This window comes from Gambusia affinis, linkage group LG15 (assembly GCF_019740435.1).
Source record: "Gambusia affinis linkage group LG15, SWU_Gaff_1.0, whole genome shotgun sequence".
NCBI lineage: Eukaryota > Metazoa > Chordata > Actinopteri > Cyprinodontiformes > Poeciliidae > Gambusia > Gambusia affinis.
Window position 1 is genome coordinate 17,121,165 of NC_057882.1, and position 23,853 is coordinate 17,145,017.

Consider the following 23,853-nt stretch of genomic DNA (forward strand, 5'->3'; position numbering starts at 1 on the left):
GGATGCAGGACAGCACAGTTGCAACATACTCCTCCAGATCCTTAGTACTAGACTGTTTTTTCAAAACAATCTCGACTGAGAAAAACCACCTGTCGGCCATATTTTTAACCTTTTCTTTTCCCTTCATAAAAGAACCAGTAGTAGCTCTTGTTGCTCTGCTAGAGCATTATGACTGTGGATGTGAGAACAGCTTAAATATCACCACACAGTGACTGCCTTTTGTTGTTCTCACTCAATTTATATCAATTCCCCAAGTTCTGCTCCCACACTAATGTTTTAAATAGTAATATGTACTGAAAACACAGGCAAAGTTAAAGGCAGTCATACAGTATAAACAGACATGGTTAATATGAAAAAATTCCAATCAAAGGCTCGGCCCTCTGAGCGAGTCCTTTATCGGTCTGTATCCCTTTAAAACAACAGCCCTTTGCAGTAGATTCTACAGATTATATTGTTTTTATTAGAGCATTTGGAATCCAAATACTCCACTAATTTTGGATTATTGTTTAGATGGACATTAAGCCCTTCTTGCAATCCTTGCAAATTTGCTGCAGTCCTGCCAAATCCTTCCAAACAGGCATTTTGGGGGAACATTTCAAAACGTGCTTTTCCCTTTTTAGAAAAATCAGGAGCTTTGCCCTGATTTAGAGCTGGTTGTTGAGCCCAAATGTCAAAACTCTGTGAACAAGTCATAAGTCTATCATTTTGGCAAATATTTCCTTATTTTCACTCAATTCAGTTGTTGCATAATTCCAAGTTGCCGCTTCACACATCCTGTGAGGGAAGATTAGGAATGCAAAGCACCTCCTGAACACCCCCTAAACACACACACACACACTCACACACACAGACACGCCCATATACAGTCGCATAGAGTGAAAATAAAAATTTAAGAAGGCTTAACTTCTGGCAAATGGTGACAAGAGAAACGGAAAGCAAGCTTAAATGCACGCGCTGTGTTGGTGTTTATCTCCGGCTTGCATGCAGGAAGAGCGCCTCGGTGGAAATGATAAGGTTTGATTGCTCTAAGTGAGGAGGAGGTCCGGTTCTCAACGCAACAGCTAAAGACTGTTCTTAACTTGAAGAAGTCAAACAAATGTCTTCTGACCTATTTATTGTGTTAAGAGGATGCACAACAAAAAATAACAAAAAAAAAAAACAAGAGACGCCAAAAGAAGAGGAAGAAATGATGATCAAACACAACTGTCTGAGGAGACGGTGACCCCAGCGAGTAGAGAGAGAGAGAGAGGGAGGCAGAGCCGAGCTGGAGGGAGGAACTTTCTTTACTTCATCTCATGAAGCGTGTCAGACGTTAGCAGAGGAGTGTCTCTGCAAGCCCGGAGCCGAGGCACAGACTCAGAGTGAGAGAAAGAGGGACTTGTTTTTTTCCTGCTTTCTTTTTTACATACATATATGCGATTGAGGTGACAGGAGAAGGCCCTCCTGTCTGCGGGTCAGCTGGAGAGAAAAGATGAAGAACCAAATCACCAGCGCCCTGTCTGACTTCTTCTTCGAGTACGAGACCCCTCGCCAGGTGCTGGTGAGGAACAGGAGGGTGGGAGTGGTGTGCCGACTCATCCAGCTGGGGGTCCTGGTTTACATCATCGGGTAAGACACTTTAAGCCATCTCCTCTTCTCTTTGCTTATTGAAGATGTCGTGACCTCTGAGGATTTTTTCCTCTTCTTATGGGTTTGAAAGAGCCAATCTGACTCGCCAGATTGGCTGAAACAGAGACGTTTTGTTTGCAGTGCACCAAGTGTTTGTGTGGGAAACTGATATACTTTGGCTTACCATGTCCTGTTGACAGAGCAAACACTGGTCGTTAACAATCGAAGAGCCTTGACTGGCAGCCGTGGCAGAAGATCCTGACGTACCAGGACAGATATTTCCTGTCTGCTCCGACAAGTCCAAACATTTAAAAAAATGCACGTCTCTTCACTAATGTTTTCCGAGCCACCCTCCACAAACATGCTTTGACACCCAGGAGTCTACTAAAGTAGATCTAATGGGCTAATTGTTTCAGTGGTTTCTGGTCTTAGTTGCTCAAAATACACCTGTCTCATTTACAGCATTCGCACAACATGTAGTTTTATTTGTAGTTTGCGCGTCTGAGCAGCAGAACCTGCAAGAGCGAGTGTGATGAAACACACTGAGGCATATGCTACAACGGATAAAGATCAAGCGCTGCACAATTCGCTGCTAAACACCGCTGACGTGTTTCTGCTCAGGGTGACGTTGACAGTCCCCCAAATATGAAACTCTGAAAGAAAATGATATAACACGGCCAGAATTTACAACTTTATAGTGTATCATCTACCTTCTTAATCCTAGCAGCAGATTTATGTTTACTCTCTGCTCCTGTCCTTCCATTTCTCTGTCCTTGTCTCTCTCTTCTCAAGCCTTGTCCACACATAGCCGGACATCTGGAAAAAATAAAAAATAAAAAATTATGCAATTATATCTTCAATGCACACCTCAACTCTAATATAATTTAAAAACAACTAGTAATAAAAACGCCAATAAAAATGGTGATTTGAAAATGTCCTCACTTGCATTCGCGTGTGTATATTAGAAACCGGAGATGTTGAGGTCCGTGATAGAATCAACAACATGCATAAAATGACAATTGGTCCAGCTGGTTTTCTATTACTCTACTACACAAAATGGAGGTTTTGCATGTAGGAATATATGATTATTAAAACGTGATAGCTAGTGGTGAGATAGTTCAGTGGTGAGATCGGTAGAAAGGTGAGTGGAAAAAAAGGGGGACCCGTTTGAATTTGGTCTTTCAGTGTCGCGGGCTGACCATGCCTCATTCCCGTTCTGTCACCAGCCTCTTGCAGCCTATCGGGCCACATTAGAGCCAACGGCGAAGTCCCACAGAGAAGATGTAATTGGAAAGCTGTCCTGCTTCTCCTCTTCAGAATTTAGCCGGCCCACAGACAGGTCAGGGTGGCGCCGGGGCCGACAAACACAGTCTTGTCAGGAATGTTCATGTTCATATTAACCTCAGGTCAGGCTCAACAAGTAATCAGTAGAAATCTGAAAGTTAGAAGTTATACATTGTTACCTTGTGGCCAGATTGCTGAGTGATGAGACAAATGAAGAACAACTTTTAAATGAGAAATATTAAGATGTTGCAAAAAAAAATCATCAGCAAATCGATACATCTCTTTGTGAATATCTCTCTTTTTATTCCCACTTTCATTTTTATTCCTATTTTCAATGGACACGCAAAGACAAATCAGACATTTTACAGAGTATTATGGCACTTTTATGACTGAAACTCTTGAATTTAGATCCAGTGTGAGAGCTGTCCATCTATTTAAGTCCTGTTGAATATGAGAATTAACAGAGTCGTAGTTATATCTTAAAGTAAAACCCAATGTCAGTCAATCATTATCTTATTTTTTTTTTAGCTTGCATGCAATATTTTCTTGCTCTTTCTTATCAGTCTTACTCACTATTGGAAGATTAATCTCAGTGCTGCAGACCGGCTGGAAGAAAAGCTCCCACACATCAGGAAGCTTTCTTTATTGCATTTATGTTCTCTGTCCGTCAAAAGCAAATCTCACTTAGATTAACATTTTCCACAGCCTCCATCCATTATTTCCACATTCATTTAGCTCATTAGCTTGTACATTTTTCCCCCCAGTTTAGCCTTTTGTGCTGAACTTATTTTCTTGGTGTACTCAGAATGACTCTTTTCTGTAGTGCTCCACTGTCTGAAGACAAATGATGAAACACTCGTTGTCTTGTGGGCGTCAGGCCAGTGAGTAATTGCTCCTCACACCCAGCGTAAAACAGCTCCACATGTTCGGCAGAGGATTTCTGTGTGAATATGATATCTTGATATCCAGTGCACACCTGCTGTTGCCTGTCCCTCCCGGTGATCTTATGCAAACACAAAGCAACGTAACATGCCAGGAATCATCACAAACGTCTCAAATCCTGGCATTGATACCGAAACCTTGACAACAGAAGATTTCATCAGCACAAACCTCGAAAGAATAAACAGTTAAAAACCAGATTTCTGCACCGGCAGTCATGCTTTTATATTATCACAAGAAGCTCTAATGTTGTAGGAAAGACTAGGGCCGGCCCAAGCCTCGATGGGGCCCGAAGCGAAATCTGGTTTTGGGGCCCTCTAGTTCTGCTAACAATGTAAACTGGCTGCAATCAGCAGTCCGATCATTAGATCATTCTGTAAAGTAATGTGGTCCAGGATCAGCAAGGTGAACAAAAAAAAGACTTTGTCACACATTCACACACCTGCTATAAACGTATTGCATCTCTGGCAGTGCTGTTTACAATATATACATGTAAAATATAGGATACATTTATTGGACAACTGATTTATCGACCAGTTGATTTCTGGGCGCCGATTTCCTTAATTTGGGGGATCGTGATTGGCCGATAAAGCGTGAAGCCCATCTTATCCTCTAATCTTATCTTTGTCAGCAAAAGGTTTAAAAATCAGTCTCTGTCCTTTTCTGCTGTGCAGTGAGAGGTTTGACTGACAGACCGACCCACCAGATCATGTCTGAATGTTTAGAGTTAACAATATTCCCCCCACTGTTGCCAACTCAGTGACTTTGTTGCTATATTTAGCTACATTTCAGACAAAAAAAAATAAATAAGATCAACCAAAATCAAAATCTGCAGGTCAGGCTTTTTAGAGATCGGTAACCAAGGATTGGCCAGAAAACTGCAATCGGTGCAGCTCTACACACATTCATGACATTCTTTGACTAAATAAATTTCTCTAAAGCATTTTTTCAATAAAATTTAATTTATACCAGGTGAGTCTTTGGTACTGGACTGATTCTGAGCCTTCAAATGATTTTAACAGAAGTTTAAAATTACTTAGAAGTTGATGCGCGGAGCCTTTATTAGGTCCAGATTAAAATGGACTGAGGAGGGTGAAAAATATAGCAAATACTTTTTTAACATGGAAAAAAGAAACTGAAAGAAATTATCCAAATTAAATATAAATAATTCTGTAACAGAAGATTATTCAGTAATTTCAAAAAATATATATAAAATTTTTATAACGATCTATATAAAAATGATAACTGCACAAATGGCACAGATGTATTAAACTCTTTAGTAGACGTGAACAAAGCTTATGACTCTTTAAAAGAGGATTGTGATGGAATACTCTGCATTGAGGAGATAAAATGGGGCATCAGTAACAGTAAATCCAACAAGTCTCCAGGCAATGACGGTTTGACATCAGAATTTGATCACAAATTCTCGACTGAAACTTCTGAATTTCTTCACACAGTTCATAATGAATCCATTAACAATGAAGAACTACCCCCTTCAATGAAACAGGGTCTTATCACTCTGACCCATAAACCAAATAAAGACCATTTAATAATAGATAATTGACGTGGCATCATGCTGTTAAATAATGACTATAAAATTTTGGCCTTCATTTTAGATAAAATACTGAAAAATGGTTGAAATTATTTTACACATGAATCTCAAAATGACTTTATGCCTGGACGCAACATTTCTGATAATATTCTATTAGTGCCAGACTTAGTTGATTATAAAGATCTTATCCCTGGTGATCCAATTATTCTGTTTTTAGATTATATAAAGGCCTTTGATACAGTTAGTCACAACTTTATTTTTGACACATTGTCCTTTTTTTAACTTTGGTACGTTTTTCATGAAAGCTTTTAAGACACTTAATAGAGATAATAACAGTTCTATAAAACTTCTACATGCTAAATCAAGCCGATTTAATATCAATAAAGGGTTTTGTCAGGGATGTCCGGCCTCCCCTTACATTTTTCTGCTTGTTGGCCAAATTCTAAATGATTTAATCAGGAAGAGCTCATTGGAGGGAATTAACTTGTGTATAAAAATGTGGACTAAACTGTGACCTCTTAAAGCAATGTTGTGCTTTTTTCTTTACAGAAAAATCAGAGTAAAGCATTACATGACATTTTCTAACATGATGTGCATTCTAGGCATATATTTTCAGCAGATAATCTTACCCATAGTGACTTGACATTTAATCTGATTAGCTTGATTTAATTAAACAAGGGTTGCCATCTAACTTTACAAGCTTCACCTGGTCCATTATGAGGCAAAATTAAACATATGAACAAAAGCATATGAAAGAATATTTACTTTATTGTTCAAATAATTTGGTAATTTTCTTTTACGTGTAAGCAATCTTCCAAAATGCACTCTAGCATCTTTGGGGACCCAAGTTTCAACATTTGTGCCATTTTCAGCTGATGCCATTTTCTTTCACACTCTACTGTGAAAAACACTTTGGACTCTTGGTCTTGGGATAGTAGTTGAAGATCTCAGGCAGACTGAGATAACACGAATTAGAACATGTTTCACTCCATACTGCCAGCGGATGAAGGTGAGAAAATAAGTATTAAGCAAAGAAACATCGTCCACAGCTCTGTTACTGGGTTTGTAATTGGTAACTGACTGGACACTCTGCCACATCTCCCTCCAGATATGATCCTTGTTTCTCATTCTGAAGTCCTTCTTGGTCGCTGTACAGCGTCACATTCTCCGCGACATGAAGGTAGCGTTCCTGCTCCTCAGAGGAATCCAAGGCTTCTCCCACACTAATGTTTTAAATAGTAATATGTAATGAAGCCTAGGCGCAAGTTCAAGCTGGAAGACTTCCGCTCCACCCGTTCCATCTAATTATTGCGTCATCTTCATCACTGGACCTCGACCCGCCTTCTCCAATCTTCAATCAAGCTCTGTTAAAAGGCTCCACACCCACGCCGCCAGTTGCTTTCCAGCTGTGCTCAAGTTGGTACGCGTTCGTCATGTCAGACTTCGAGTCCGATATCCCTCCTGGTTCTCCGGTCGCCTCTCGTGAGGATCCAGCTCCCCCCTCCTCCTCTCCCGTCCGCCGCAGCTCTCGTTTGGCCATGCGCCCGGACCACCTCTCCCCAGCTTCTTTCCTTAAATCCAAAGGCGTCTCCCTCGCCGCTGGCCTTCAATCTCCGCAGGTTGCCTCTCTCGCTGCCCTCATGCCGTTCATCGACACCTCTCCGCCCTATATTCCTCCGTCTCCCCCTGCTCCCCCTTCATCGGTCAGCGGGAAAAGATCCTGCAAGTCCGTCGCTCCTCCAGCCAAGCGACGCAAGGGCCGCCCCCCCTCCTCTCAGTTGTCCTCTTGTTTACCTGGGCCTCCTTCAGCTCCACCGCCAAATCCTAATCCTCCTCCTAACGCTCCCGTCGTGCCTCCAGAAGCCCCCGGTCCCTCCTCAGGTCCCCACTCTCTGCCTCCCCTCCCCCCCTCTTCTGACCAGGTCCTTGCGTCCTCTCTCGTCGCCTCCATGGATTCTCTTCAGCGTTCCTTATCAGTGCTGTCTTACCAGCTTCAACACGGTGCTTCTAACATTGCGGTGGCGTCCTCAATCCCTTTCTCTGCCGCTCCAGTTGCCCCTCCTCCCTCTCTTCAGCCACCTCCAACGGTATTCACCCTCGCTAACGCCCGGCCTGCGCCGCCTTCAGGTGCGGCTTATACGCCTTTGCACGCCAACATCTCTCCCAGACTGCGCTCAAAGATACTGCAAGGACAGTACATCAATTTAGCTTCCATTCTCCTTCCCTCTCCCGTAGTCGACCAAAGTATTGCCTCATCCGATCAATTTTCAGCCATCATTAAATCTTCGGATCCCCGCCTTTCGAAAGATTTGTCTATCGGGCAGTTCCTAGCCGCATTCAGTGTCTTTAGGGATGTCATCTGTTCAGTTTACCCTGAGCGCAGAATAGACTTGGATGCATATTTGGCATTGATCGCTGATCTTCATTTGCAATATGGTCGATCTCTATTTTATCAATATCACAAAGCTTTCGCTACCAAAGCTGCCGCCGTCCTCTCCCGCTCTGGTCTGAATCTCAACTGGTCTACTCTGGATACGGAGATTCTCATCATGCTTACCCAAGCTGTTTCATGCCACCTGTGCGGCATTTCGGGCCATCTAAGCGCCTTCTGCCCATCTCTCCCGTTTAAGCTAGGTCCTCCCGCCGCGGCTTCTCCGCCATCTCTTCTCAAAATCCCGTCGCAAGATCGTCACGGCAGACAGGTGCAGGTTCATAATAACATGCCTATCTGCAATAACTTTAATGAAGGCGTCTGTTCATTTCCCAAATGTGCTTTCCTTCACATCTGTAGTTTCTGCAGGGACGCTCATCCCAAGTCCGTCTGCCCCCGCCGCACCTTTCCCAGCAGAAACCGTCGAGGTTTCAGGAATTAGTTTTCCAATTTCTTTCGACTCCCATTTTAGTTCCCGAATTGGCTTTTCTTTTACAGTATCATCCCGATCAATCATTCGTTAATTTCCTAATCACTGGTCTCTCCCAGGGTTTTTTCATAGGTATACCTCATCCCCCCGCTTCTTCTATAGTCATTCCAAATCTCCAATCAGCGCTGTTTGATCCGAGCGCCGTCTCCCAATTATTACAGAAAGAGGTGTCTAAAGGTTACGTCATCGGCCCCTGCGTTTCCCCTCCCTTCTCCCTCTTTCGCGTCAATCCCCTCGGAGTCGCAATCCGCAAATATTCAGGGAAAAAACGTTTGATTCTTGATCTGTCTGCGCCTCATTCTGGTTCCCACCCTAGCATTAATAGCCTTATCCCGAAGCCACCCTTTTCACTCTTTTACGCCACAGTAGATCATGCCATAGCGTTAATAAAGAAAGCCGGTCCAGGAGCGTGGCTGGCCAAAGCCGATATTACTGACGCTTTTAAGATCTTGCCCGTGCATCCCTCACAGTGGCACCTGCTAGGTGCTAAATGGGACGAAAAGTTTTATTTCTTTGTCCGTCTGACTTTTGGATGCAGGAGCAGCCCCAGTCTCTTTAATTCATTTTCTGAAGCTCTCTGCTGGATTCTGCTAAATGTTGTCAAACTTCCCTCCGTGCTCCACCTCCTTGATGACTTTCTGCTTATAGATCCGCCCCACCCTTTTCCCCGTTCGCTTAGCAAATTGAAAGACCTCTTTCTCCGCGTCGGCGTTCCCCTCTCCGAGGAGAAAACTGTTGGTCCGCGAAAAAAATTAGAATTTCTCGGCATCACTCTGGACTCGGAAAAAATGGTAGCTTCGCTGCCAGCCGATAAATTAGCTCGCATTCGTGAAATCTCCCAAGCTCATCTTTCATCCTCGACTCTTTCCAAGCGCCAGCTTCTCTCGCTGCTCGGGCATCTTAACTTCGCCATGCGCATAATCCCTCAAGGTCGCTCTTTTATCTCCAGGTTGCTCGACCTCGCTAATTCAGTTCCCTCTCTATTCGATCGAATCGTTTTAGATGACGGCTGCCGCTCTGATCTCGCTTTTTGGTCCTCCCTGCTTAACTCCTGGAACGGCATTTCTTTTTTTCTATGATGACGTCATCCTCTCTGCTGATTCTGCCCAGTTTTACACCGATGCTGCTCCTTCCGCAGGATACGGGGGCTTTTTTCAGGGCAGCTGGTTCGCTGAGAAATGGCCTCTTTCGGTTCCTCGGTCAAAATCTTCGGCTTTTTATGAAATAGTCCCCATTGCTACAGCATGCTGCCTCTGGGGAAGCCAGTGGAAACGCAAGCACATCGTAGCATTTTGCGATAATGCCGCAGTTGTCGAAGCTATTAGTAAAGGCCGCTCTTCTTCCAAGTCTATTATGCCTTTTCTTCGTCGTATTACATGGCAATCCGTGATCAACAATTTCATCCTCTCTGCGCGTCACATTCCAGGTCATTCTAACGCCATTGCCGATGCTCTGTCTCGTCTTCAATTTCAGACCTTTCGTCGCCTCTGCCCTTCAGCCGACCTCCTCCCGACGCCTGTTCCCTCCTTCGAAAACCTCATCCTGAATTAATCTCCCCTTCTCTTTTACCCTTGCTCCAGTTGGCTAACTTTTACATTAAAAATGGCCTCGCTCATTCTACGTTCAAATCTTACACCTTCGCCTGGCACAAGTATGCAAACTTCTGCTCTGTTCACAAGACCCCACTTTATCCCGTTCAAGCTAGCTCAGTCATCGCTTTCATTACCCATTGCTTCGTTCATCTTAATCTGAAGCCCTCTTATATCCGCAGTCTCGTCGCAGGTATAAATTTTTTCTCCCAACTTTCCCAGTCTTCCTCTTCTGTTAGCCTTTTTCGTGACAACGTTATAAAGCTTCTGTTAAAGGGTATTTCTAACATTCGTCCTTCCCTCCCAGATAGTAGAAAGCCTATCACACTTCCCATTCTCATTAAGTTACTCAATACCCTTCGACTCAGTTCCTACTCTCCTTATCTCCAGAGCCTCCTCTCGAGTTCGTTTCTTTTAGCTTTTTATGGGCTCCTTCGTCTAGGCGAGTTCACGTCCCCAAACAACACATTCATCCCTTCTAGAGACCTAGCGGTTTCTGACCTCAGTTTCCACGTTAATTATTACAGCTTATCCCTCAAGCATACTAAATCTAAAGGTGCGTGCACCATCGTCATAGCTCGTACCGATGGTCCGTTCTGCCCCTTTTTAGCCATGTTCAAATTCGCGCTCTTAAGACACAAATTGAGTTTTTCCCCTGAACCCCTGTTCCTAACCCCCGAAGGTTTCCCCATGTCCTCGGCCTGGTTCCTAAAACACCTGAAGCTACTTCTAGCCGCATCCAACCTCCCTCCTAGCCAATTCTCAGGCCACTCCTTTAGAATAGGAGCGGCTACATCCGCAGCCGCGCAGGGTATTCCCACGTCAACCCTCCAGCAACTCGGCCGATGGTCGTCTTCAGCTTTCGCATCCTACATTCGTCCAGATCTCTTAGCCGTTCTCGCAGCTCAACGGTCTCTCAGTGCCTAGGTAAGCACTTCGCAACTCGCTGGTGGTGGATGGTTCACCCCATTTAAGAGCTCAAGTCCTGAACTCATAAAAGCCCCGCTCATCCTCCCGTGCTGCCACTTTCAGGTTCCATTTCAAGTAATCCCATCTCTTGTCCCTGCCAGCTAACAACTTTATCCGGTGAGTTTACTCCCAGCTTTGCTTAGATCTTCAGCTCCCTGTTTCCTGGTGTCTTTCTTCCTGTCTCTAGTCTATTACTACCACCGGCTTTCTTTCACCGACTTCACTCAGTTCATTTTCTCTTTTCTTTTGGGGCGGCCTCGCAAAAATTCTATGTCTATCAGCTTACTTTTAAGCTTTTGCACAAGTCTTTGCTAACTCGTATCCATCGGCGTCTCTTTCTCTCTCTTTCCTTTATAAGAATTGTAGCTATTCTTTTACCCAGCTCTAAACATATTCATAACCCCCAGCTACCTTTATTCCCCTGCACGGCTCCACATCATCCCAGCCTAACGCCACATCAGGACAGTAACCCCTCAGCTGGCCTACATCTACCAGCCCAACTTCGCATCACGCCAATAACACCCCAGCTGGCCTTCATCTACCAGCCCAACTCCACACCAGGTAAGTAACCCCTCAGCCGGCCTTCTTCTATTAGATGGCGCGGCGTCATCCCACAAGGTTTTCACTGCCATCCGTCACCTCCATTTCTCCCATTTGCATTTCACCTCTCGTAGCAAAGTCTTGGCCTCGGCCCTGGCATCGGCCCAGAAGTTTTGGGGGGGAGTATCCCTATTCAGCGTTGATGGGCTCATCTGAATTCGCCGGAATTCACTGCTCAAATCTCCAGCCGGGGCCCGAGCGCCAAAGAACTGTTATTCATTTTTTGTCAATAAATTTCCTAATCGTTTATTCTTTTCTGTCTGAGTCTCTCCAGATTGAAATGAAGCCTAGGCGCAAGTTCAAGCTGGAAGACTTCCGCTCCACCCGTTCCATCTAATTATTGCGTCATCTTCATCACTGGACCTCGACCCGCCTTCTCCAATCTTCAATCAAGCTCTGTTAAAAGGCTCCACACCCACGCCGCCAGTTGCTTTCCAGCTGTGCTCAACCCACCTCCTCCCCTTCTCCACCAGCATTCAAGACGTCATCTTTCCCAACCTCCACCACCAGTGTCGGGCCCCGGGGGGAGTATCCCTATTCAGCGTTGATGGGCTCATCTGAATTCGCCGGAATTCACTGCTCAAATCTCCAGCCGGGGCCCGAGCGCCAAAGAACTGTTATTCATTTTTTGTCAATAAATTTCCTAATCGTTTATTCTTTTCTGTCTGAGTCTCTCCAGATTGAACTGAAAACACAGGCAAAGTTAAAGGCAGTCATACAGTATAAACAGACATGGTTAATATGAAAAAATTCCAATCAAAGGCTCGGCCCGCTGAGCGAGTCCTTTATCGGTCTGTATCCCTTTAAAACAACAGCCCTTTGCAGCAGATTCTACAGATTATATTGTTTTTATTAGAGCATTTGGAATCCAAATACTCCACTAATTTTGGATTATTGTTTAGATGGACATTAAGCTCTTCTTGCAATCCTTGCAAATTTGCTGCAGTCCTGCCAAATCCTTTACAGCTGAGATGCTCTGTGTTTTCACTTGTGACCACATGCAGTAATGTGCACAACCTCATTTCTGATCTCTGCAGAGATAAAGTTCACTTTCTGCATGAACAACTTGCTCTTGCTCAACAGCTTCCTGGAACGGTTTATGCTTCTTCTTCGTCTTCTTTTTCTTTTTCTTTTAAATCATAAACTGAAGCGAGTAGATGTCTACATTTGGAGAAACAGCTTGTCAGATTTAGTGAATTTGTATGTATGCTATTCTTTTAGACACCAGCTGACGCACAGTGAGCTGCTCACGTGTCCCCGGTCAGACACGCTGCCGGCTGTGCAGAACGTCATGCTTCAATCACTCATGTATATAACCTTGCTGTTGGGTTTTGGTTGGATGGATTGAGCTGGAAAGTGGTTGAGGTGCTGACAGGACTGATGTGTCTTTCACAGGTGGGTCTTCATCTATGAGAAAGGCTACCAGTCGACAGACACGGCAATTAGCTCTGTGCTCACCAAAATGAAGGGAGTGGGCTACACTAACGTGAGCGGGACTGAGACCGTCTGGGACGTGGCCGACTACGTCTTCCCTTCTCAGGTCAGTAAGTGGTCAGCCGAAGCCCGGCCAGGTCATTTAGTTCCAGCCAGTGCCAGCTATCTACACCGCTCCAGTATTTGCTTTAAACCTGGAACAAGTCAGGGAGCATTGTCTGGACAATCACTCAGAAAGGGAAGAATTAACATCAATAGTTCATAAATCAAACTGTCACACAGATGAAAAGTCAGCCTGACTCGGACAATAAATGTTAGAACTCTTTGCTTTCAAAAGGAGACTGCATATCAGTTAAGGCATGACAAAATTTAAGTCATACAAACGGTCAAACAGCAGCTTGCATTTCTGTTATCTATCTATGAACACACTGAAATGATACGCAGACAATAAAGTAGTACTCACCCAGTTTGAGAAGATTGTCTTTAAATGGTTTTGTGTGCATGAGCTAAGTACACAACAAATCGAAAGTTACACTGCGGTTAACTACATTTGTTGACCTAAAACCTAACCCAGGATTATAACCTGTGGGAAAGAAACATAAAGACATCATAAAGGTCGCTTGGTTTGAGTTTTGGGGGTGGACATTTTTTAAAAGGATCACACTACCAACTTGATGAAAAGATCTTTTTTGTGTGCTTTGATCAAGTAGGAATCAGTTTCCGGCATGACGTGTGTAAAAAGAAATCTTAAATGGTCATTCTTTAGGTTGCAATAAACTGGAGAGGCAACGTTTAGAATTTTATGGCTAATTTCTAACCCTTTACAAAGCTTTGACTTTTGTGAGGATTAGAGGTGACGTCACACTGTGTGTGACAGAGGGCTCCATATAAAACAAAGTTTCACCGTTACTTTTAATAGAAAGGCAGAAATTGTTTTCAGATTTCAAATTTTAAACTCTGGTTTTATACTGGTAATTAGCATGAATAGCATAGTTTGAATTAGAAATTGTTAGCATCAACAAATTCTCTGATCAATTCTTGGAGTCAGGACTAACTGGGGATCACAAACAACAACTGTGAGATCTTGAAATCATCTTTAGAATAAAACTAAGCAATAAAAATGATAGTTGCGAAAGCTACTATAGATAAGTAAAGATAAAGTTTCACTAAGACTCAGCACACGTATGTAGCGCAGGGCTACATAAAGTCTCCAATATGGTGGGTCATGAGGAGCTTTGGCTATTGATTGAAAGATTATGTTGCATCTACTCACTTAAAGTTTTTGTATATAAATCTAAATTTAAATCATGTTAAGGTGTTTCTATTAAAATGTGAGTAAAGAAAACAGATATAAACATACAGGTTAAATTTGAACTGTACTAAGAATGAGTGCTCAGGTTCTCACACTGCTTAGAGACTCAACTCTATCAAAAACATCTGTCAATGATTCTCTCTCTCTCTCTCTTTCTGAAAAGAAAACTAATTCTTTTTGAGGTATAACTTGAATTTTCCAAATACCTAAATAAACTATAAGGAAATGTTTGATTCATTCAGAAGAGAGGTTCAGAGAGAGATGAAGTTCGTTACATCAAATTGCTAGAAAACAACCTTATCGCAGACTAGAATGGAGAGAAACACCAGTTAGATTATATGGTATGGGTGTTTGTGTGTGTGTGTGCTGTGAAGGGAGGAAGCAGTTTCTCCCTTTTGTTCTTCATTTTTGATGTGTTGAAATAATCTTTCTGGCAGATTACTCTATTAATGTGTCCAGCTGCATTTTTGTATCTTTTTTGTTTTCAACTCGATCCATGCTTGGTTACACGAGCTTTTCAAAACCCTCCTGTTCCCACAGTTTTACTCAAAAACACTACTTGTGCCACCAACCTGAGCGTGACGCGAGCGCACATATCCATGTGAACAAACAAAAATTAGTGGTGTGAGCTTTTAAATCTCACAAACTCTTGCTCAATAGTTCGGACAGGCGCTCCACTCTCACACCTGTCAGATGTCTGCGTTTGCAACTTGAGTGTCACAACCAGCAAATAAAAAAAAAAGAAACCACAACAAGTGGCAGAAATTATTAAACAAATTGTAGCACTTATGAAAACAATACAACATAATAAAAGAAATCAATTTTGAAAAGTCCGAAACATTCGGTGGACATAAGCACCAGCACCCCTCCTGACCCCACTGGGGACAAGGGTGTACAGAAAATGGATGGGTGGATGAAAAGTTTGCTATGCCACTGATTGGTTAATCTGAATGGTCACAGTGTGTCTGCTGGTCACTCCCTCATTGTTTTCCCATTGGGATCTCTCCTTTATCTCTTTGCACTGACTCAGCAATCACCAAACACCAAAGTTGCCCTTGTGATGTCAGCAGGCGCTGAATACTGGAAAGTGTTGCCATGTGGTTTCTTATCACTTCATCAAGCGAAGCTTGAGTTCAAAAGAGTTCAAAAGAGATCTGTTACTTTTGTTTCCATTCAGATCTCACGGTAAGAGGAAGAACATCTGCAGTGATTTTCTTCAAGGTCTCCTGCATGCGCTCCAAACAGAAAACTGAATTCATTCATGTTTACAAGTTCCAGTTTCACAATCAGTTTCAAAATCATAAACATTTGGCTGATTTCAAGAGTACAGTCTGTTGAGTAGAAGAATATTTGCCCAATGTATAATCAGCTGGAGACTTTAACAAATGTAGAAGCTCCTTGTGTCCATTGTAGCCTGAAGTTGTTTTGAATATAGTTTGAAAGTATTCAAAACAAATCTACAACTGTCAAATTTCTCAAAAAGATGTGAGATGAAGATCTGTCAAGTTTGTTCAGGTTTATACTGTTCGTGTTGTACCTAGCTAAAAATCTCCTCATTTAACACAAGGAAAACAAACACCAGAGGTGAAGTGGACTGAAAAGATTAGATGATTTAAAATCTTTTCTCAAAATCTGGAAAGTGTGGGATGGATTTGACATGCATGTGCCCTTAAGTCAATACTTTATAGACCAAACCTGGAGGCAATTAGAGCTGGAAGTGCTTTAATGTGTTTCTACTAGTTTTGCACATTTACAAGCTGAGAGTTTAGTCCATTTGCAAATATTTCCCATATGATCAGATCATGTTCTTCCCTCACATGTTTGCTATGTCTCCTATGTGGCTTGTAGAAAACTGGAAACAGGATTAATTTTGGCTTTCTTCATGCAAAACGCGGATCTCTGCAACTCAAGAGTTGTGCCATTTTGTGTTGGTCCATCACAAACAATCCCCAATGGATGCCAATATGCATTCAGGTGTTGTGAACACTTCAGGCGATAGCTTGACTGCATTCTTTACTCTGCAGTATAATGACAGATATACCTTCACATTAAATATTGTATTTATGTTTTGTGACTCTTTTTGAACTTTTAGGGAGACCCATCTTTCATAGTGATGACTAACTACATCATTACCAAAGGTCAGGAGATGGGAAGATGCCCAGAGGTATGTGCTAAGCCTCCCCTCTTTCCTGCTACTGTCCCACCTGCTGCCTTTGGTCTGTCTTACACACTGCCATAAATAGTAAAAGAAAGCATGAATCGTGTCTCATTCCAAGACTGTTTCTGTAATTGGTCATTTGTGTTGTTGTTGTGTAGCAGGAAATACCCGTGTAAACCTAATGGCTTCAATATGATGCAACACTAACACAGTACGGGAGATCATTTTAACCCGACGGTGTTGCTCTGTTCTCGTCTTCGATGGCTGTCTGTTTACATTCCAACATGTTATATGCAAACTGACCCCATTTTCTCGACCCCTTACAGCTTCCAGGCAAGCACAACTGCACATCAAACGCCGACTGCGTAGGAGGGAGTTTCAAACGTACGGGACATGGTAAAGTCTGAGTAACTATCTATGCGGAGCGCCAATCAAGCCACGGTGGCCTCACGGTATCGCGTTTTGATTTTGTATCTGAAAACAGATTACTTAGTGATCCCTTGAGGACGGGAAAGTCTGATGTCCACTGAGTATTTGCAATCTAAGAAGGGGCTTCCTGGAACTGCCAGCTCACTACTAAGACAAACATTTATATGGAAATCGTAGATTGCTGTTGGTTATGGGCAACAGTGGACAGTAACTGACTATAGTTACTTGAGTACTGTACATTTTTTGAGTATCTTTACTTTAATTGGGTATTTTTTTGTTGGCGTACTTGTGACTTTCACTCCACTACATTTCAAAGCCATGTCTTAACGCCACGTTTGATGTTCGTAAGTCTCTAAATTACGTATGGCATTACCTAACGTTACCATTGTTGTTTTTTCCTTGTCCCAAATGCAGCAGGCAAAGGCATCAATTGTAGTTTTAATGAAAAATAAAAAAAACTAAAAGAACAAAAAACCATGGAGAACATTTTACATAACAAGAATTACAATAAAAAATAAAAATAGTTGTCTTTTTAATTGCATTTTTATGTTCAAGTTTTTACATGTGGTAAAAACTTCCAATGCTCAGAAAACATTACAGCACTGTGCTGATTTTGGAAAATATCAATTGTACTTTTGAATACTGAAGTATTTTCAAAAGTACCGTACTTTAACTTGAGTCAACATTGGACCAGGAAAGTTTTACTCATATTTGATTGAATACTTTCATTTCAGTACTACTAAATCGTCCACCACTGGCCATTGGGTTGAAACCAACACTCTAACGCTTAGCAACCAAACATTTGGTTGCTTACATTGTGACCTAAAACCCCAATCTAAAGCAAACAGGCACCAGATTAAGGCTGTGCGTCTGAGCTGTCTCATTGCATGACAGCAACTGGACAGAACTTGAGAGCACCGTTGATGGGTCCAAACAACGGTTACGTAAACATATTCTTCTTTGTCAGTCTCTGGCTTTTTATTTCGGAGTCTTTCCACTTCACTTCGCCCCACATCGACTTCAAAAAGAACAAAGCTTTAGATCTGTCCTCTTCAGACCCATCAAATTCACCTTGAGGTGGCAGAGTCCCTCTAGAGGTGGCAGGCTGGTGGAAATGTAAGCTTGCGGGAACGGGCCTCCGTGGCCAAACAGGTCGGTGAATTTCAGCGAAAGGTCTCCGGCTGCTCCTCGCGTGCCTGCCGGTGAAATGTCTGCACGTTTCTCCTGATGAGAGGACGAGATTGCCGCGAACCGATCACGTGCACAGAAGTTATATAGATTTATATAGCAGAATCAGGGGCAAGATAAAGAAAAACTATCTATTTCAGCATTTGCTCTGCTTCACTTTTATGTCCCGCTTTGCCGCTGCTGATGTTAATCAGAGATAAGGAGAAGTGCGGAGGCAGAGGATGTGTTTAAAACACTTTAATGTCAAAAGCGACATCCGTTTCTGTTAGACGCTGCCTCTCGGAGCGTGAGATGTACTTTTTTGTCTCATTCTTGTTCCAATTTGAAATTCTGTCTTGATCATGAGATTTTACATGTTCCCATTTTAAGGACAAATGACTGGAGTCTGTGTCAACAAAACACAAACCTGTGAGGTGCTGGCATGGTGCCCAATTGAGGACGACCGCACTATTCCGCAGTACGTGGGATCTGTGATCTTATCCTGTGACAGTTTATAATTCTGCAAACTGTAAAATAAGCGTCAGTATAAAGAAAATATTAAATTTAATTATAAACATATCAGTGTATTCAGCTAATGTTTGAAGCTAAGTATGAGTTATGATCCCTGATTCAGTTTGTGCTTAAGCAATTCTCCCTCATAATTGAACTGAAATAAAAATATGTTTTAAATATATTTTTAAAAAACCACACATAAAACACATAAAAACAGCAGAAACACTGTCTGAGTTTCTTTTCTTTTTCTTTTCCAGTCCTCCTCTTCTGATGTCCGCAGAAAACCACACGCTTTTCATCAAAAACTCTGTAACGTTCCCTTTATTTGGCGTCACCAGGTGAAAACTCACACCAAATGAAAACTAGACGACAAACTTTACTCCTAATTCAATATTAATAATCAACAGGCTTATGTACAACTATTAAAAAATCCTAATTGAGCTCTGTTAAACATGTGAATAGTTCATTAGCGGTTTAATTCTGTAAAATTACTGTGATTATAAAACGTTTTCAATTCATGAATGCATACGACCCAGCTGAAGTGGCTTTTATGAAAAGCTGTTTTTACTGATAGTCGAATTGTTCGCAGGAGTAACTTGGTGGAGGGAATTGATAACAACTACATCAACGAATGCCTTTTCCATCCAAAGAAAGAACCCCTCTGTCCAATATTCAAACTGGGAGATGTAGTTAAACTGTCGGGCTTCAGCTTTGAAAAATTAGCCCAAGAGGTAAGTTTCCAGCAAAGCATCTCTGTTTTAATTGATAAAGACTCTGCATCAGTGAGTTGTGATGACGCAGGTTCATGTTTTGTGAAATCACAGCTGCAGATGTATTGTCTGATTATGGATTTTTACATTTTTTGTCTGCTTGACAGGGAGGGGCTATTGGCATTGTCATCGACTGGACATGTAACTTTGACGTTGATGTAAAACACTGTAAGCCAGAGTACAACTTTCACGGTCTCTATGGAAACCCAAGTGAGACCGATAAAGCCAGAACATCGGTTGGGTATAACTTCAGGTGATAGAATACACCAAGTAGCAAATTTATGTCAGTTTTGGAGACTTCAGATGACAGTTATTTCATCTAAAGATATTCAATTTTGATATTTAAAAAAAATATCAAAAATATCTGTGTATTTGCTTACGCGGGTAGTCACACATCTTAAACTTTTTTCACATTTGTGTAAGTTAGATCCTCAAACTACAGTAAATTACTTAGTCATTTTGAGGGGATTTCATTTAGTAGGCATTTTATATTTTGCCTAATTTATTCTGACATGCAAAAAATAAATAGTTTGCTACATTAGTTAATAAACAGCATCATGAAGACTGAATGAACACAAGTGGCAAATCAGGGAAAACACTGTGAAGAAGTTTAGAGCGTGGATAGATTATGAAACAATATCTAAAGCCACTTTCAGCAGATAACAGGAAGGTTAAACATACACAAAACATGTTTTCTGATTCCTCTGTTATTTATGGAACATTCTGGATTTAGAAATGGTGGCAACTTTTTAAATCCCAGAATTAGGATTAGCATTCTCCGGAGAACAGACAGTAATGCTAATCAAGCTGATATTAGAAACTCAAGCTAGTTTAAAGAAGTCAACTGTGCAATGACATTGTAATTTTTAATATGTATTCATATAAAACTGATAATATTTACCAGTACAACAGGTGAATCAGCCTGTTGTCTGGTAGGTTCTAGGATTTTTGTTTCATTCTAGGAAGAAGGAGGAGGTTTTTTCAACTATTTAATTAGATGAACCTTGTTTTTCCATCACCAACTGCTCATTTTATTGACTGGACTTAAGTCATTGTTTGCTCCTTATGTTATCCTGCCTCAGATGTGCTTAGTTTGAACTTTATGATGTTTGCTTGTCTCGGGCAGTTTAACACATATTCTTATTGGTTTAGAATGCTTCATTTTATTCTGTGGCTTCTCTCGTGCTCTATTAAGGTGCTTACTGGTTGCGAGGGTACTATTTATACATCCTTATATTTTTCAGTCGACACCTATGAGATGAAGTAGAAGCAGTGAGGTCTTGTTCTGACAGTCCTTGTGATCATTTACAGGTATGCAAAGCATTACATGGAGGATAAAATTGCCAAGAGAACCCTCCTTAAGGTTTTTGGCATCAAGTTTGAAGTCATTGTGAAGTCACTGGTGAGTAAAATAAATATTTATTTTCATTGGTATGAATTTAGCATTAATAAATAATTTTTAAAAAGTGAGCTTTGTATGACTGGAGCTGTGTCCTTTGAAGGCAAGAAAATTTGACATAATCCCAACACTCACAGCAATAGGCTCAGGCGTGGGGATTTTTGGAGTGGTATGTTGTTGCATGGATTATATTCCACATTAATAAAGTATCCATCAACAATAAGAGTCACTCACAATCTAAAAATATTTTTCTTTAAATTCTCTTTATCTGCAGGCAACTGTTGTTTGTGACTTGGTGCTGCTTTATTTGCTACCAAAAAGGGAGTTTTATAAGAACATGAAGTTCAAATATACACCCCCACAAACACAGGTAAGTTCTGTTTCTTTATTTTAAACACAAGATGGCAGCAGAGAGACTGTTACTAACACCAGCCCTTGTTGGGAAGTTCTAACGGCTAATTGTTTTCACTGTTGGAGACGATCCTTTCTTCAGCTAGGTTCGTAATGTTTGAGGTTCAAGAAGAATCAGTGAGTTAAATTCATAAATTCCATTTATTAAAACTAAAATGCAGTCGTCATGCTTTCCTTATGGGAGAACACAGCAAAATGGCACCTAACTACAGTTTCTAATTCCTTTTATAGGCCTCTATCTAAGTTACGCTCTAACGAGGGCGGTCCCCAGTGCGTCATTTCCCTAAACTTTAGCTCTGTTTACATACGCCGTGTGTGTGTGTGTGTGTGTGTGTGTGTGTGTGTGCGTGTGTGTGTGTGTGCGTGTGTGTGTGTGTAAGCATGCAAACAGCTCAAAGAGACGGAGGAAAACACAGAATTATTAATTCCCAACATCACCTAACACCTTTGACATTTTAGCTGTTCAGTGTCACATACACCGATCAAGCATAACATTATGACCACTGAGATTAACCCTGGTGAGCTTTTCCTGTAAGTGGGTGGAATAAATTAGACATCGATTAAAAATGTAACTTTTCTAAAAGATATTCTTTACATATTGTTTAATTCTGTCATGACAGTATAGCATGAGAATGATTATCTGTGGAAAAAAAAATTGAGCTCCTTTGCCTTTTCCCAGAGCCAACTTGAAACAACCAATCAGAGCCAGGAGGAGGGTCTTAGCGCTGCCAATCATTGCCTAGGCACTGCTCACAACTTCTGTTCCCCAGTCTCCCTTGCTCTGTGCTACACTACAGCTTCTCCCCAATGGCATAGTCTGTCAGGAATGGTCAGGCTAGTTAGCATAAGCATCAATGATGGCAGATACACAGATCTCCTGTAACGGTAAGTTGTTTCTCTGCCATTGAGATGTGAAAACACAAGCATGAATGACGGCGCTAAGACCCTCCTCCTGACTGGTTGTTTTTGACTGAGGAGCGGTGTATTTCTTCTTTGATACAAAGCAAAAATGGTTGGAGATGTTGACTTGGCCGAGTAGTTAGTTCCACAAATGTCAACCCAATCAACTGTATGTGAGATTATTGATAGTTGAATCTACTTCTAGCAGCTGTGTAAATATCACAGTGCACCTTTAGGGGTTTTGTGGAATCCATGGCAGGGATGGTTTTTTACCACCAAAAGGGGAGCAAATATTCTACTATGGTCATAATGTCATGTATCCATCCATCCATCCATCCATTAAGGGCAACAGGTTATTGCTGTTTGTTCTTAACATTGGAGACCACTAGAGGTAGAGAGCCGCATGCGTTATATAAAGCACAACCAGTTATCAGACACGGTACTCGCATGAAAACCTCCCCTAACCATAAGTCTTCCCCCTCACAAGCGTCCACTATCCCTAAGCTTGATCCCACCTGAAGAACTCTCCTCTCCCACCCATCCAAAAGCCTCACCAATAGTATAAAAACTTTCCTCCATCCTGAAGTCGCACCACTAAAACAGGCAGAACGTTTTGTATTTACAGCAGGACAATGAGTCTATTGATTTAGACTCTAACGCCTATTCCACCCTTGAAGCAAATTCAAGACAAGCCCAAGATGAAGACAAGCCCAATGTGAGTGCAAGGTGAAACCAGGACATTAGAGCAGATTCTGTTAATTTCCAGATGTGTTCTATAAAGGTAGCATTGATGAGGCTCAGTGTAGAGATCTAAATGGTTCCTTGTTCTGTGGTTTGGCTTTTGTCCAGCAGGATCCTGGTTCAGAGGCAGGATCCACAGAGACTGAGGTATCTGAAATGAGAATTATAGACTGTAAGGAAAAATAAAGCTTTGTTGATCGCTGAGGTCTTTTCCCTTCCATTCTTTTGCAGAAGTGATCTGGAAGCAAAGAAGGCAGCGTGCAAGCTGCTTCATAAAGTGAACTGCACAGAAACAACGTCATGGGAAACGGAGGAAAACTCACGCACACCAACTCTGGACGGACCCCTGAGAAAAGAAAAGACATTGTTTCTCTCTGATCCTCAGCATCATCTTCAACCAGAGACCTCCTCCCACTCAAAAAGCCAACATGACTGACTATAATCATTACCGTTTGTCGAGCCATCTATTTCCAAGCTGCATGTGTATTATTATTATTTTTTTTTGGTGTTTGTTGTTCCCAAGAAGGGTGTAACCTCCACAACTTGAACCATGTTTGCAAACAAACGGTTGAGAGAAGAAGATGTGGTACGTTGGTGTTCTGTGTGGACAAATCGTTCATCACCTCTGTCAGAGTCCCTGTCACTCCACATAAAAAAACAGACCAAACTTGTGTTTGCATTTGCCGCCACAGCGATCCATCCCATGTGCACACATGTGACGAAGAGTTGAACAAAATTAAACAAGTTCTTCAACCGTTGTGCTTTTTTTTTTTTTTTGCTTTACTCATACAGCGACAGGCAAACGTTCGGGTGGTTAGAGAATATTTTTAATGTTTTACTGTAGAGGAATACAAAAAGCATGCAAAAAAAAAATAGCTTGTTTATATTGGTACATATTTACATTGTAACTGCATTCCATAGGGATGTGCCATGCTTCCATTTACTGGAGTGAGTACATTCAGATGTGAGCCCGTAAGCAAACAGAGAGCAGGCACAGACGGCAGTCACAGCAAGACAGCAACAAAGACGTTAAAGGGATAGTCTGGATTTTCCTTAAAGTTCTGCGACGTTTTAAGCGACGGCTCCCTTTCCTGTTGTAGAAATGTGTCGTGTTGTAGTCAGTTTGTAGTAAGTGAGAAAGGAATGAGTACAATTCA

At 41.9% G+C, this 23,853-nt stretch overlaps 1 protein-coding gene across 7 annotated transcripts; it reads left to right on the plus strand.

Annotated features, from left to right (window-relative positions):
- The first annotated feature begins 821 nt into the window (after positions 1-821).
- Positions 822-23,449, plus strand: p2rx1 (purinergic receptor P2X, ligand-gated ion channel, 1). 7 transcript variants are annotated; one of them, XM_044141433.1, is made up of 14 exons: positions 822-1,608; positions 12,858-13,002; positions 16,301-16,372; positions 16,693-16,750; positions 18,353-18,440; positions 18,733-18,813; positions 19,065-19,206; positions 19,353-19,498; positions 20,557-20,647; positions 20,748-20,813; positions 20,919-21,014; positions 22,581-22,670; positions 22,808-22,843; positions 22,928-23,449. In XM_044141433.1, exons 1-14 carry the CDS (start codon positions 1,472-1,474, stop codon positions 22,931-22,933), a joined length of 1,254 nt encoding a protein of 417 aa, XP_043997368.1. In that variant the 5' UTR covers positions 822-1,471; the 3' UTR covers positions 22,934-23,449. The 7 variants fall into 7 exon arrangements, with proteins under 7 accessions (XP_043997368.1, XP_043997367.1, XP_043997365.1 ...); XM_044141432.1 differs by having other exon boundaries at positions 995-1,608; positions 22,805-22,843; XM_044141430.1 differs by having other exon boundaries at positions 997-1,608; positions 16,693-16,762; positions 22,805-22,843.
- The last annotated feature ends 404 nt before the right edge of the window (positions 23,450-23,853 follow it).

What these genes read in the sequence shown, in the direction of transcription:
- p2rx1 (XM_044141430.1), top strand. Translation starts at nt 1,472, where the DNA reads ATGAAGAACCAAATCACCAGCGCCCTGTCTGACTTCTTCTTCGAGTAC. An exon ending in ACTACGTCTTCCCTTCTCAG is followed by an intron (nt 13,003 to 16,300) that starts GTCAGTAAGTGG and finishes TTGAACTTTTAG; the next exon opens with GGAGACCCATCTTTCATAGT. An exon ending in GACGACCGCACTATTCCGCA is followed by an intron (nt 18,441 to 18,732) that starts GTACGTGGGATC and finishes TTTCTTTTCCAG; the next exon opens with TCCTCCTCTTCTGATGTCCG.